At 45.9% G+C, this 14,845-nt stretch overlaps 1 protein-coding gene across 2 annotated transcripts; it reads left to right on the top strand.

The window, feature by feature from the left end:
• The first annotated feature begins 4,797 nt into the window (after nt 1–4,797).
• Nucleotides 4,798–14,338, top strand: LOC100549825 (acyl-CoA (8-3)-desaturase). Of its 2 annotated transcripts, none has more exons than XM_085224412.1 (12): nt 4,798–5,080; nt 6,575–6,685; nt 6,986–7,183; nt 7,990–8,091; nt 8,572–8,700; nt 9,456–9,516; nt 9,643–9,719; nt 10,407–10,504; nt 10,856–10,952; nt 11,508–11,587; nt 12,032–12,157; nt 12,557–14,338. In XM_085224412.1, exons 1-12 carry the CDS (start codon nt 4,886–4,888, stop codon nt 12,606–12,608), a joined length of 1,326 nt encoding a protein of 441 aa, XP_085080538.1. In that variant the 5' UTR covers nt 4,798–4,885; the 3' UTR covers nt 12,609–14,338. The 2 variants fall into 2 exon arrangements, with proteins under 2 accessions (XP_085080538.1, XP_085080539.1); XM_085224413.1 differs by having other exon boundaries at nt 5,067–5,186.
• Nucleotides 14,339–14,845: the final 507 nt, after the last annotated feature.

The raw sequence follows: 14,845 nt of genomic DNA, 5'->3' as shown, positions 1-14,845 counted from the left end.
ACGGTGTAAAAGTGGACCCGAAGCTTGCTGCGTGTCATGTGGGAAAATTTACCACTGTAACCTCTGTGCTGTGTTCCGGGAATGTCCCAGAATGGGACATGGTGCATGGGATGGTTTGACCCCCCACAGTGCCAACTAAGGCCGTGCTCTCTGTGTTCTCAGCACCATGTAGGCTGCCGTGGCAGTGCTTCAGCTGGGTATGCTCCCATCCTGGTGACCTTGCACAGGAAACACTGGCTTGAACTGTGAAAGTGAGACTGCTACAAGCTTTGTTTGCTAAATAGTAATACAGAACCCACACCAGAGCTTGGCTCACCAGAGCCATTGGACCACTGTGGTGAAAGAGCTGCAGTCAGCTTCCATGTGTGGAAAGGAATCCTAAGGAAATCCTAAGGAAAATCAGGCTGACAGCCAAATCTATGTTGACTGGTTCCATATGGCAGTAGTTTGCTGCTTTGATCTCTTATTCCTGAAGAGTTTCCCAGTGACAGATCTGTGTTTAGTGAATGTGAATTTTTGGGCTATCTTTGTTGAACACTCAGATCCGTAAACACTGAGATGTCTACAGACCTCAATTTGAAAACTGCTTTTTTAGTACATATAAATATTCTTTATTTTAATTCTTTCTTTTCCATCTGCAATTAGTTGCCCTAAGATGCATTTCTTTATGTTTCACATCATATCATGAGAAAGAAAGTAGAGGGAATCCATTATAACGCCAGATATTTTGAATGGAATTTAGATTTGCAGACTCATGACATATTTTTGCTTGTCCAGAGTCCTAATTCAAGGTCTGCCCTCCGTGTCCAAAAGCAGATTCAAAGTCATGATTTCGTGACTTGCAGTATGGACTGATGGTCACAGTCCATCAGTGGTCAATGAAATAAATGTATCAGTGTAAATTGGTGAAAATACACTGATAAGAAAGAAGAATCAATCGGGAAGAAGCAGAATCTGCTATTGTATCTTTTAGATATACATTGATATGAAGCCTTTAATACAACTCCTCATTTCATGTTCTAGATATTTCACATAGATAACTGTGTAATAATGTAACAGCAGACCATTGAAAGGTTCCTGTAAAAAACAAAACAAACAAAAAAACCACCCAGCAACAGTGCTATCATCTTTCTGCAGCACAGGCTGTTATGCTGGCAAGGCTCTCTGTGGCACTTGTTCTAGGTTTTGTTTGGCTCTTGGGCACAAAACTAGCCAGGGCAATGGGAAGAGAACAGACTCAGTGCTGTGGCCAACTAGGTGAAAGGCTGTATTTGTTGCATGGCATGGCTTTAGCAGCACAAAGAGCTTGTGTAATGGACACAAAGGCCCCAAGTTTAATGGGAGAGTCAGGAGAGTGGTGAGAAATACACCAGGAAATGGAAAAGGGAAGCAAAGAAGTGTAGAGCAGGGGAGATTTTATAGGAGGAACACATCGAAGGTATGTGTGCTCCTCTGAGCACTGCAGAAATATATAAGCTACCTTGAGTAAGTGAAGACCATCTTGCTGAGTTGGCATGGAATGAGGAGAGAAAGGGAATTTAGGTGTCTCTACTCAGTGCTGTGCATTGACTTGTTGGTGTTAAGGGAAGAAACACTTCCCGAGGAAACTGAAAAAAAAAAAAATATAGAAAAATCAATTTTGGTGTTAGTTTTCTTGCCCCCTTATGGAATATAATCTAGAGATTGGCAAGATAAGACTCTGAAAGTACGCGATTTGGAACCGACTACCTGGAGGATGACTTTGGTGTTGTCCCACCAGGGCTTTCCAGGCAGTGGCATGCAGCAGCACCTCTCCTGGCACCAGTGCATAGAGGTGTTTAAACTGGAATACCAGGCTACAGTGGTACACATAGCCTCCCTTCTACATGGAAAATAGCTGCAAGACAGTGATTCCACGTTCAAAGCAATTTAATAATCTTCAGCTACTCTGCCCATCATTCGTGTGTCAACACGAAGTTCTCAAGGAGGCTGCCTTGCCAGTAATACTGTTTCTTAATGTCCGTACCCCCAGTTTTGAGTGTCAATGTCCCTTCTTACACATCTGATTACCTCTGTCTTGTGACTGCCTTCTGTTCTGTCAGCAGCAAGTGTCCACACTCTTTCTCTTCTCTCCTATACTGATGCGTTCATAGAACGTACTGAGTTGGAAGGGGGCCATGAGGATCTTTCAAAACATGTATTTACACAGCAACTTGCCAATGAGGCTGTGTGCCAGGCCTGTAGGTGTTAAAATATGAGATGACTCTATTACAGCTAGAATGGACGGAGATAGTTTCATACCAAATGTCAAACCACCATTCATCCTGCTACATTTCACAGTCGGTTCCAGCAGAGCCCATTTTGTTGCCATCTGAGTCCTTGACATTTCATACTGGACCAAGCATTGTTTGTGTAAATGTATTTGTTAGCTTGGGGGTTTGGTTACATCTGAATGGGGACAGGGGATGTGGGAGCTTCAAGATGAGCTGTGGTGCTGTGTGGAGCCAGCAGTTGGGCTCGATGGTCGGTGTGGGTGCCTTCCTATCAGGGACATTCTGTGATCCTATGGCTATAGGATGTACCTTTTGGAAGTGCACGGAATGCCTCTTGCTCTGCCATGGAAAATTCCCACTGTTTCTTAAAGTCTACCTGCATTCTTATTTATTTATTTATTTATTTAAGGATAGAAAAAGAAATATAATTAATTTTTCCTTTGACGTATCCCAGCATTTTGGAGAGAGCTGGTGACAATTTTTCTAGCTGTGGGACAGTGCTGAAGAGCTGACCGAATTTTCAAGGCAAACAAACAAAAAGATCCACAACCTCCCATTACAATGCTGTCACTGGCACCAATTCCACCCTCTGCGAGAATCTTGGATGCCATGGGGGATTGTCAGGTCTGGATGCCAAGGAAGCAGGCTGTATAATAGCACTTAATTAGTACAGGAAGCAGCAGACATTGCAAATACTCATTGGGGTGAGATTAAAGAGAGAAGAGTTCCATTCTAACACTGCCCTATCAGTGTGATCTCATTGGCAATAATTTAGAACGAAGACGTTCTGCTGTAATCTGCAGCTGGAATCAGGGGATTCTTGCATTTCCTCTTTCTTCAGATTTCTCTTTGAAAAAGCAAACAATTAGCACCTTACTTGCTCGGTTACTAATGTTAATTTGCATACTCCGTAAGGCACGCTTGTTTTTATCTTGGCTCTCTGGTCCTTATGCTGATTTCTGGTTGCTTTTTCAGGCAAATTTGAAACCTCCTCCCAGATGACAGTCTTCCACCAGTAGTCCACCACATCTTGTATTCGTCGCTTCCCTCTGCCAAGTATAACTGTCACCTCTCGTTTTTAACGGTTAGCTTATAGGGCAGAGCAAACACTCCATGCAGTTAATGCGGACTGAAGAAACACATATAAGCAAACCCAAGAACGAATTGTTAGTGTCTTTAAACTGTTAGTAACCCAAACAAAGAGGTCTGGGTACAGCACTAACTTTGCTTGTTCAAACCACTCGGCTCTTGGAGCTCGCTCCCAGTGATGCTGCAGCTGCTGAGTGATGTTGCAGAGAGCTGGAATGCAGGGAGCTGAAACTCCTGAGTTTCCAGCTCTTCCCTGCAAGGGAAATGTTGCTAAATATGGTGCTTTCCTCCTGCAGAGCAGCTGCTGAAATTGCATTGGCAGCAGCCTGCATCATGTAACTCTTCCACATTTTGTTCTGTTCGGAGGAGCTGCTCCCGACCCTGATGTCCTCTCTCCCCCAACTCCCTGCCCTATTCTCAGCCTTCCTGCTGGCACACCACAACACCATGCACTCTGCACCTTGGGCTTTGCTCAGGGTGAGCCACAGCCAAGAGCTGACTCTATTAGTGGGACTTCCCCACAGGTTCAGGCTCCGCCGATCCCTCTGTTATCCCAACTCATTTTCCTCTGCTTCAGGAAGGTCTGCAGCCCTTTCAGCCCCCCTCCTCCATTTTTCCACATTGCCAACTTGGTCATGAGGTCCCTGTGTGCTCCATGATCTGTTTTTATCTAATCACTTAAAGCAATTAAATGAAGACTGACTCTGTTAGTGCAGACAGCCACAGCTGGATGTAGGATGTTGCTAAGTGTTAACAGCAGCTGGCTTTCCCTTGCTGTCTTTATGACAAAGACTTCATTCTCGCCTGTGTGAGGCCCGTTGAGATGAGCCACGCAGGAGGAGCTGCTGGTGCAGCACATCGGCCCTGCAGTGAGTGGAGCTGGTGACTGATGTGGCTCCCAGGATGCCCGAATTAGAGATGCAGATTTCGTATCAGGAAAAGCTTCAGAGGTGAACGGTTAATTTGAGGTAACTTGAATGGGAAAATCAGTACGTTGTTACGGTCACCGCCAGCTAAAAGAAGGGGGAAAAAGAAAAAAAAAAAAAAGAGGGAAAGAGGTGTTGGATCCGTGGTTGGTGCGGGCAGAGGGTCCTCCCGAGCCGGGCAGCCCCGGTGCGGCGCTCAGTTCCCATGGCTACAACCGACAGGGCTGCGGTAACTGGGTCAGAGCGGGCGGTGCGGGAAAAGACAAAGGAAATTGGGAACCGGGAGAAGGGCGTGGGGCACTCATTGCGATGCGTGCGCATCCCCGCACCGGCGGATTTCGCTTTGTTTCGGCAGGATTCGGGGCACACCCCGCAGAGCCGGGCACGCCGCGAGACTCGGCGCTCCTCACGCCCCGCGATGCTCAACGCCCGGCGGCCACACGCAGCCCCGAGGGGGCGGGCGGGAGGCAACGCGGACCAATGGAAGCGGAGCTCCGGGGAGGGAGGCGGGGCCTCGCATTGCGGGGAGCCAATGAGAAGCGGGCTAGCGGGTCGGCTCGCAACAGGAGGTTGCGACCGAGCGCGGCGGGGGGACTCGGACGGGCGGCGGGGAGAGCCATGGAGGAGCGCGGGGCCGAGCCGGGGCTGCGCCACTTCACCTGGGAGGAGATCGCGCAGCGCACGGGCCGGGGCCCGGCGGCGGAGGAGCGCTGGCTGGTGATCGATAGGAAGGTGTACGACATCAGCCGTTTCCACCGGCGGCATCCGGGCGGCTCTCGCGTCATCAGTCACTACGCCGGGCAGGACGCCACGGTGAGGGGCCGCGGGGCCGGGGAGGGACGTGGCGTGAGCGCTGCTGGAACGGAACGGGACGCGGGGCGGTTCGTGGGTTCCCGCTGCTGCCTCTCAACAGCGCGCTGTAAGGAAATACCGTTGTTTTCTGTAAGAAAGAAAGAAATAAGAGGGGAGGGAAAAAAACGACAAACAAAAGAAGAAAAGAGCACCGCTTTGCGTGTGCTGAGCGCTGCGGTTGCGCTCTGGGCGCTGGCAGGGAGAGGCGGCCGTCCCTCTGCTCCGCGCTTTGCGCCCCGCTGCTGCTGGCCATTGGTCTGAGCGCGTGGTGCCATCCGCGTCCGGCCCGCTGCCGCCTCCCGCTGCTCCGCGCTGCCGGAGACGCGACGCGGGCCGCCCTCCCCCTGCAGCCCCTCGGCCGATTCGCGCCCTGAGCTTGCTGCCTCCGAGCTGTGGAGGAGCTGACACTGTGGCTGCGCTGCCGGCGTTTGGAACCCACCGCTGTCTCGTGTTTTGAACCCAGTGGTGTTTTCTCACCTGGTTGTCCGGCCGGGCCGGCCGGGGCTCTGAGCACCTGATCTAGTATATAGGGGTCCCTGGTCGTTGCAGGGGAGTTGGACCAGTTGGCCTTTAAGGGTCCCTTCCAGCTCATACGATTCTATGGTTGACATTGCAATTAGCTGATAAAAGTAACTGTTTTCCCTAATTAGGATCTTCAGCGTAGTAGGCAGGAAAAAGAGTTACTGGGTACTCTTCTGTGATGTGGAGGGGAGCTGGCTGGGAGCACGAGGCACCGACCAAGAAAACAAGAATATTCCAGTGAGGTGTGGAAGTATGGCCTTTGGAGATTGCCTCACAACACGCTTGGAGCAATGTGGGGGCTTTGAGAGGCTGGTGTCAGTCACCAGGAGCTGCCATCGTCTGTCTGTGGTCCCTCTTGCCCCATTTTTCAGCCAGCTGATTCTGTTTTTTGTGCTAATGTTTTGTCCCTGTCCCTAGTCTGGCTTTCATTTCCTGATATGGTGTACGAGGGCAATAAGATAGAAGCTAAAGACAAAAGAGAGGGAGAGAGGAATATGTGGTTGAGGTGACAGATCTTGGGGCTCAGCAGACTGTGACAGAGAAGAGTGGATGTGGCTCTAGGTGATGTGCTTTAGTAGAAGATGGGCAGAGCAGTGATTGGTTTATAGCTGGATTGGATGATCATGGTGGTCTTTTCCGACCTTAATGATCCTATGGAATTTTAAGGTTAGATGGGAGTAAGCCTATGTTCCGTGGTGAGCTGTAATTCATAGTAACCTGATAGAAACTAATGCAGAAAATTCAGCTACAAATAATTATTCACAGTGAGAAGAAAGCAGTAAAGTTCATGGCAGAAATCAGTTCCTGCCAACTCTGTTGACTGGTTTGCTTTCGACTTAATCCAGGACATCATGAAATAGCTTTCTTTTGCCACCACCCAAAGTGTTGTTTTTTTGTCATTTTTATCATCCTGTTCCTATATCTGTATTTCAGGATCCTTTCATAGCATTTCATCTTGACAAGACATTGGTGAAAAAGTACATGAGCCCACTCTTGATTGGGGAACTGGCACCAGATCAACCCAGTTTTGAACCCAGCAAGAATGTAAGTATCTCAAAACCTTTGGTATTTGGGTTGAAGCCGCGCTGTTTGCTTTTTCTTAGTAGAAATGCCCACCAATCACCCATAGGTGGGAATGGAGAGAGCAGATGCAGTCAGCTAAGAAAGTATCCCAGAAGTCGTTGCCTACTTGGGGTCATGATGCAGCTGCTGAAGATGTGTCTCTGAATTGACTGACCTCCAGCATTGCCCCATTGCCACAGTAACTCCCTGAAGAGGAGCTCCTCTTGGGGTTTCTGGGGTATTTTCTGACCAGTAGGTACATATTCTTGCATCTCCCCACAGAAAAAGCTGGTAGAAGATTTCCGTGAGCTCCGTGCCACTGTTGAGAAGATGGGGCTTCTCAAACCCAACCGCACCTTTTTCCTCCTGCATCTCTGTCACATCTTGGTGCTGGATGTTGCAGCGTGGCTCACCATCTGGTACTTTGGATCATCCACTATGCCTTTCCTCTTCTCTGCCTTGCTTCTAGGCACTGTCCAGGTAAGCAGTTAGGCACAAAGTGAGCAAAGAAAAAAAGCCAAAAAAGTCCCAGAAACCCCAAACAGTAGTCCTTTGAGACCGAGCATGGGAGAAATTCTCGTCTTTGTAGAATTCCCAATGTTCTGCCCCACCTCAGGTTCCACTGAGGGGTCAGAACTGCAGTACCATGACATGAGTTTTTTGATAGAGCAGACTTCATGCTGCTTTCTGCTTCCCACAGCCCATCAAAGCTCTCCTTATTTCCAGCTTTCCTCACACAAAATAAAGCCGTGCTGCACTTCTGAGGTCTCTTGTGCCAGAGCTCTAAGGAACTGCGCTCTGGCCAAGCCACCAAGTTCCCATGGGAACATACAGTGAGTTAGAGAAGAGGGCAGAACAGCTCTGAAAGCCCCAGCTATTCCTGCTGCAGCCAGCTGATCCTTTTGGAATTACAAGTACTCGGAGAAGGCAGCAGCAAGCTGCTCCTAAAAGGGGACTTTGTTGCCAATTTCAGTACAGTTTTGTAAGAGAACGAGTGCTGATTGTTAGCTATGTTAATTTTTCCTTCCTTTAGTCTGGGACTAAACATCATTAGCAGAGTCTGAACTGCACTGCTATCCAGTAAAAGGTGATTGTTTGATTGGGTATTAATAATGGAAATGCTTCTCTGTGATTATGGAATGTGCTCTTGCTAACCAGTGATGTCTCATGGGGAATGTGGGAATGGTAAGCGTAGAGGAGAAACCCCTTTGTGGAAGCAAAGGCTCCCAACTCTTTTTTTTTTTTTCTCCTTTTCTTTTTTCATTTTTTTTTTTTTTGCCATCCAGGCCCAGGCTGGCTGGCTCCAACATGATTTTGGACATCTTTCAGTCTTTAGCAAGTCCAAATGGAACCACTGGGTGCACAAGTTTGTGATCGGCCACCTGAAGGTGAGCAGTCAGTGCTGGGTGATCTACCAGAGAACAGCCCAGGAGTCTCTGCTGTTAAAAACAACCTCTGTATAAGAAGAAAGAAATGCAAGGAGCTGCTGGGGAGGGAGGGCTATGGGCAGAAAATGCAGCTTGTTAGTGGCACTATATTCTCATCTCTTCTTTCCTACAATGCCTTGAAAAGAGGTTGTAATGTACTTCTCCTAGGTAACTGTGATAGGACAAGAGGGAATGGCCTTAAGTGGTGCCAGAGGAGGTTCAGGTTGGATGTTAGGAAACATTTCTTCTCAGAAAGAGTGGTGAGGCATTGGAACAGGCTGCCCAGGGATGAGGTGGAGTCACACCTCCAGTAACAGTTCAAGAAACACACAGACTTGGCACTGAGGGACATGGTCAGTGGGCATCGTAGGGATGGGTTGGGGTTGGAGTTGCCGATCTTAGTGGTCTTTTCCAACCTTAATGATTCTATGATTCCTGCAGGGAGCACCAGCCAGCTGGTGGAACCACCTCCACTTCCAGCACCACGCGAAACCCAACTGCTTCCGAAAGGACCCTGATGTTAACATGCACCCCTTATTTTTTGCTTTGGGAAAAAAGCTCTCTGTAGAGGTGAGACCTAGTGAAGTACATGAGGTTGCAACATGCAGTTTTGGAAAGCTGTGGAGAGCTGGGAGACAAGAGACCAGTTGGTTTGGTGAATGGACTGTCTCAGTATTTAATGAATGTATGGAAGAAGCACCTTGGCATTAGTGGCCTTTGAATTAGTTTGGGTATGTACAGGGGTGTCATTGAGTTCCTTGGGGGTGTCAGCAGTATGATCTGTTATTTTGATACGGGGAACACTGAAACATTAGCAGCCTCAGGGGGAGGATAATCTGTTCACCCGCGTTCCTGTAGGCACAATTTAGTGTCTAGATGTTTATTTCTGTGCTTTGGAGACTAACTGTGAGTAGGTGGGAGTTTTACACACTGTCACCTTTGTCTGTAGTATCATAGGTTTCTCTTCTTAATGAAGCTCTATACTGGCAGCAAACTGTTCTTAATGTTGCGTGGTATGTTTTCTTAAGCAACCATGCCCTCTGTAGGGCAAGAGCTTCCAGTGCACTTTACTGTTTGCAATGCAAGAAACTACCCAGCCCATTGCACATCCAAGGCAAGGAGATCAGGTTCTCTTTAGAAAACATGGCACAGCACTCGTAGACTGAAGTTCCAGGGAAAAAATGAAGCCAATGGCATTGTGGAGACTGGTATTGTTTGACAGGATATCTGTTTGATGGGAGGTATCTAAGCATGCTCTTTTAGGAATTGATAAGATTGTATATGGAAACGTCTTTATGGCCTGTGTAATTTGCTTATTTTAACAGCTTGGCGAACAAAAGAAGAAATTCATGCCTTACAACCACCAGCACAAGTACTTCTTCATCAGTGAGTGACCCTACATTTTACAGTTCTGTGGACAGCATGTTCTCAACCCCTCATTTTCCACTTCACATCACTGTAATGATTAAGAAGGCATGGTTGATATCTCTGCAATCTCTTTCTCCATTACAGTTGGTCCCCCAGCTCTGGTGCCTCTTTACTTCCAGTGGTACATATTCTACTTTGTAGTACAGAGGAAAAAGTGGGTGGTAAGTAAATTCCATTTTGCTGGTGGTAACTTTTCCTTGTATTACAGAAGCATTTCAGTGTAGGAAATGCTGCATTAATAGGAAGATCTCTGAGCCATTCATCTCCCTGTCAAGAAGGTGGGGTTATATGATCAGGGAAATAATGTTTGATGGAGGAGGGAAGCAACTTTCCATGCAGCCCTTCTCTGAAAAGTTCCATTCAGGTCTGGCTAACTGGCCCCGAGTGAACAGTCTGATGTGGTTGTCCAACCACTCTCTGTCATATTTGGTAAGTTACGGCAGTCAGGTGATGTCCTTGGTGACTGGAAAAAGGGAAGCATTGTTCCCATGTTCAAGAAAGGTAGAAATGAAGATTCTGGAAACTATAGTCACACCTCTGTATCTGGAATACCCGTTCCTTGATTTTCCCTTGTTAAGGCATGTGGAAGCTAGGGAGGTGATTTGAGATAGCTAACGTAGCTTCACCAAGGGCAAATTTTGCCCAACCTGTCTGGAGTCCTTCTGTGAGGGAGTGCCTGCACAGTGGACAAGGGAAAAGAACTGATGTCATCTATGTCATCATTGGTCTTCTCTAAGGCCTTTGACGTGGTCCTACACAACAGTCTCGTCTCTGAATTGGAGAGAGATGGATTTAAATGCCAATAATTCTTCCTCTTAACAGAGTTTTATCTGTTCCCTTTATTACAGGACCTGGCCTGGATGCTGACCTTCTACATCCGATTCTTTCTCACCTACCTGCCCTTACTGGGCGTGAAGGGTATCCTGGGGCTTCATCTGTTAGTCAGGTATCATTCAACTTAAAATTGAGTGCATTTCCTCTACTTGGTTCCCTTTGTATCACCTATTCAGCTTCCTGGTTATCTTTTCCATCTGTTCCCTATTCAATTCCCTTATTCCTTTCAGCAAGACAGAGCTTGATTGTTTGGCACGTGTCTGTAGAAAGTTTGTGTAGGCCTGATCTGCTGGACAGATGCTTGGGGTTCCTGGTGTTCATTTTATCAATTATTGACTAGCTTATATAAGTACAAAATTTCATCAATTTATGATTAGCTTTTGTAAGTACAAGTGCTTTGTTCTGACTAGTTAGGTATTGGTGTGGGACCAGTGATGGTTTTGTGTTGTTTTTGTATGCACAGGTTCATAGAGAGTAACTGGTTTGTCTGGATTACACAAATGAATCACATCCCAATGCATATTGATTATGATAAGAATGTGGACTGGTTCTCTACCCAGGTAAGACCTTCTTTCCAGAGAGTTGTGTCCTGGAATGAGGGAACGTGCATAACACCCAAGAGAGCTGATTACAGCAGTGATGGAAACTGAGAGGAAAACATAAGCAGCTTGTCCTCACTGTGTGAAGTGAGTGCAAAGCAAGGGGGTGCAGAAGTGGGATGGAGGCTTTGAGTGCAGAATAGATTCTGTCAAAGAAAAAAACCAAAGATGCTACAGTGGTCTTCAGATGGAGATCTTCCCATGTGGGAAGGGTGAATCTCACGCTTTGTGTTCTGTCTCATTTAAACTCTGAGGGCATTATGTAGTTTAAGTGAGAGATGTGAGGGGACCTGCACAGCAAGTCATGGTTATTTATCTTACTGGGGAAATCATGTCTATTCTCCTAAATGATGTCCCTAGCAATCACATACCACAGCATGACCGTCTCATGCTGACTTGAGATGGCGTTTGGAATTGCTGTATTCAATGAGGAGGCATGTGGTAAGGAACTTCTGCCTGCTTACTGTTGTGTTTGACTCATGTAAGAATACTTAATTGTTATGTTTTTTCTCTCAGCTCCAGGCAACCTGTAATGTTCGTCAGTCCTTTTTCAATGACTGGTTCAGTGGACATCTGAACTTCCAAATTGAGCACCAGTGAGTTGAAGTGTGGGTTGGGGATATGAGAGTATTTCAGGGAGTGCTAGTTACATGAGACCTGAGGAGCCATTTAGGTCTGTGTCTCTCTGTCTCTCTATCAGCTAAAGGCAGGAACAACGTAAAATTTGGGTAGTTTTTGTGCTCTTTATAAGGAGATGGTATCACCACATGGGAAATCCATATGGTGGTCATAAACTTTTTGGAGTGCTGGTGAGCACCAAAACCACTTCTGCTATGGGAAGCATGGCATAGGAGTGAATGAGAATTGCCAGCTTCCTGCTGAGTACAGCTATTGAGTGAAGTGGTGTGAGAGACCACTGCAGAACGCTAATGGCTGTAGGCACAAAGTGAGGCTGCGTGCCTCCTAAACTTAAGTACAAAAGAGATATGGGAACTGTGCAAGGTAATAATGGAATTCCCTTTGTTTTCCACCCCCCACAGCCTTTTTCCTACAATGCCTCGACACAATTACTGGAAGGTGGCCCCTTTGGTGAAGTCCTTGTGTGCCAAACATGGTATTGAGTACCACTGCAAGCCATTACTCACCGCCTTTGCAGATATAGTATAGTATGTATCAACCCACTGCATTCTCTGGGTAAAGGGCTGTTCAACATTAGAGTGAACGAGCAAGGACATAGAAGGGGGTGTCCTCATTTCTTTCCCTCCCTCATCACCCCCAGTATTTCTTTTCCATTGAAAAGTCATGCATCTCTCTTCTACTGTGCTTGCTCCTCTTGCTTAATTCTACTCAGGTTGTTTTCTTAGCCTTCCAGCCTTCATCTGATATAGAAATGTGACTTGCTTCTTTCTTATCTTTTCTAAGGAGCTACAGACTACACTGACTTGTTTCTAAGGATCTCCTTTGCTTAATCTATAGATGGGAATTCTTCCCACGAGTTTATGGGACAGTATAGATGCTGTATTTTATTACCTTGTTTCTAAGGAAATGTGGTTCTCTCTTGGCAGCTCTTTGAAAGATTCAGGGGAACTCTGGCTAGACGCTTATCTACATAAATAAGAAGCAGTGGATCCTCACAGAGGAATTCCCCACCCTCATTTCTTCCTGTGGAGATCGCCGTAACGACACTGCACAAAGGAGAGAGAGCTGGCTAAGCCAGAGGTGGGGAGGTGACACAGCTTAATTCCAGTGATGAATGTGATTTATACAATTTTTTTAAAAGGTGTGTTCTTAATTCTTCTTGTGCTTCTTTCATTTCTCTTCTCTGGTGCTGAGATACAGGGAAAAGTAGAATGGAGGAGGTGGTTCCATCAAGCTGGAGGCTTCTTTGGGACTGGGAACAAATTGCTTTCTGTCTGCTGACACTTCATTTGCTAAGTATATAGGAGAGAAATCTCTTGCCTAACATAGGCTTTGTTGAGGTGGCTTCTCGTTATGAATGTAGTAAGAAAGCTGAGACAATATGCGATGGGAGTAATTGAAATGTGAAGGCAGTAAGAAGAAATTGTGTATGTGCTATGTTTTCAAAAACCTATGTGTAATCAGCAATGGCAATAGAAGTCCCCAAACCAAGGGGCAGTGGGGAGCATATGAGAGCTCATACCACTATTTATGTATATATGGGTGAAGGTGAAAAGGTGCAGGCAGCAGTTCTATAGGAATAAGCGTGAGGAAATTAGAGACATAAGGCAGAGGAACAGGAAAGTGCAGGCCTGTGGATGTGAGAGCCTGGAGTGCCATCTTCCGTGGGTATGTTCCCCTGCATTTCTCTTCTGTGCTGAAGGCCACTGAGTTATTTGACCATTCCTAACTTCCTATGGAGTCTCTGCAAATGATTTCCACAGTGCCATACTTCTGAGTGTTATTGAACTGATACTGAAATACGGAATATCCGTAGTTGGAATCCGTACATGGGTTGGGTTACTACGGAACCAAAAAGTGTGTTGGCCTTCTGAAGCTTCACTTTTTTTTTTTTTAAATTCAGGACTAAAGGGTGATTTGCTTAGCAGAAAACTCAGAATTTCTGGCCCAAGGAGTATTATGGGTTCCTGTAGAAAAACTGAATTGAGTTGTAAAAACATTATGGTTTGGGGTACTGTTAAATTACATTTAACTCTTCAGCCAACTGAAGTCAGCAGGCTGCATATCTGCAGGCATACATCAGCCAAACCATTACCAATCTTTCCCTGTTGGATGATGTGCCTTCAAAACACACCCCAAGAGGGCATTACTGTGTGATTGATTGTAATGTTAATTAGCCTTACTGCGTTCCCCAGTGTATTTTCCTTTACTGTAGATACCAAACAGGATATAGCTCTTGGCATAGCAGTAATGAAGATGTCTCCATCACATTTTTGTCTTTCAGGTTTTTTGTCTGTTTTTTGGGACCAATCCCTTTTTCTATTGTCTCTCAGGTAGATAAATAAGGTGTAGTTTTCCACCTGTTTTGTGCTCTCTTTCTTGCCCAGCTGCTAACTGTAAATACAGTGCCTGATTTTAAGGAAGATAATGGTGCTTTTTCTGGTCAACATCCAAAAGGAGTATGGCTTGTGAAGAAATAGAGGAAATGTGTCTTCTCAGGCTAAGATTATTTTTAAGCACAGAATAAAATCGTAATGGAAATAATAAAAATATAATTAAATCATCAATAACTGTTGACTTAAAAACTGTAAAGGAAATGGGCCTTAGTCACTCTTTCCTACCTTGTTTTTTTCCTGCTGTTTCTCTCCTTTTATTACTAGAACTGTTGATGGAGGAAGTCTTAATAATAAAACTTCTTACCTTACAAATTATTGCTGTCATGAGAGTAAAATATTTCTGTGTAAGAGTCAGCACTCTTTAAAGTGTGGAATAAATGTCTACAGCTGCAGAAAAAGCTGTCATAGACTTCAGTATTTGTATTTTGGAGGAAGGGATTGCTTAATCAGCTTTGTCATTTTTAGCTTGTGTGAAGTATGCAGTACAAACAAACCAAAATGAATTGTACCAAAACAAAACCACACGCCATGATGAGGAGGAGAGGGAAAAAATGATCCCTGGATCTGGAAGTCGCACTTCCGAAATATAGCAATGTTTGCCTTTTAGGAAATCAAGAGCTGTTCTGTAAGGACTTACATTCAACAAGCTATTAGCTCTCAGATGACACCTCAAAGTGGCTCCTTAATCCCATAGTAGCAGGAGCAAGCCTTGTGACTTTGGCTGTTCTCCTGGGCAGTATCACCCAAAACCTTGGTTGTGGAATGGGAGGTGGGGAAAAGATTGATGTTTGACTGCATTTAAAGTTTTCTGAAACCTTG

Source organism: Meleagris gallopavo, chromosome 5, assembly GCF_905368555.1.
Source record: "Meleagris gallopavo chromosome 5, MGAL_WU_HG_1.1, whole genome shotgun sequence".
Taxonomy (NCBI): domain Eukaryota; kingdom Metazoa; phylum Chordata; class Aves; order Galliformes; family Phasianidae; genus Meleagris; species Meleagris gallopavo.
This window is presented reverse-complemented; position numbering and strand designations above follow the sequence as displayed.

Coding starts and splice junctions, on each gene's coding strand:
- LOC100549825 (XM_085224412.1), top strand. CDS start 4,886: ATGGAGGAGCGCGGGGCCGAGCCGGGGCTGCGCCACTTCACCTGGGAG. Junction 9,720..10,406: donor TACAGAGGAAAAAGTGGGTG/GTAAGTAAATTC, acceptor CCTTTATTACAG/GACCTGGCCTGGATGCTGAC. Junction 11,588..12,031: donor AACTTCCAAATTGAGCACCA/GTGAGTTGAAGT, acceptor CACCCCCCACAG/CCTTTTTCCTACAATGCCTC.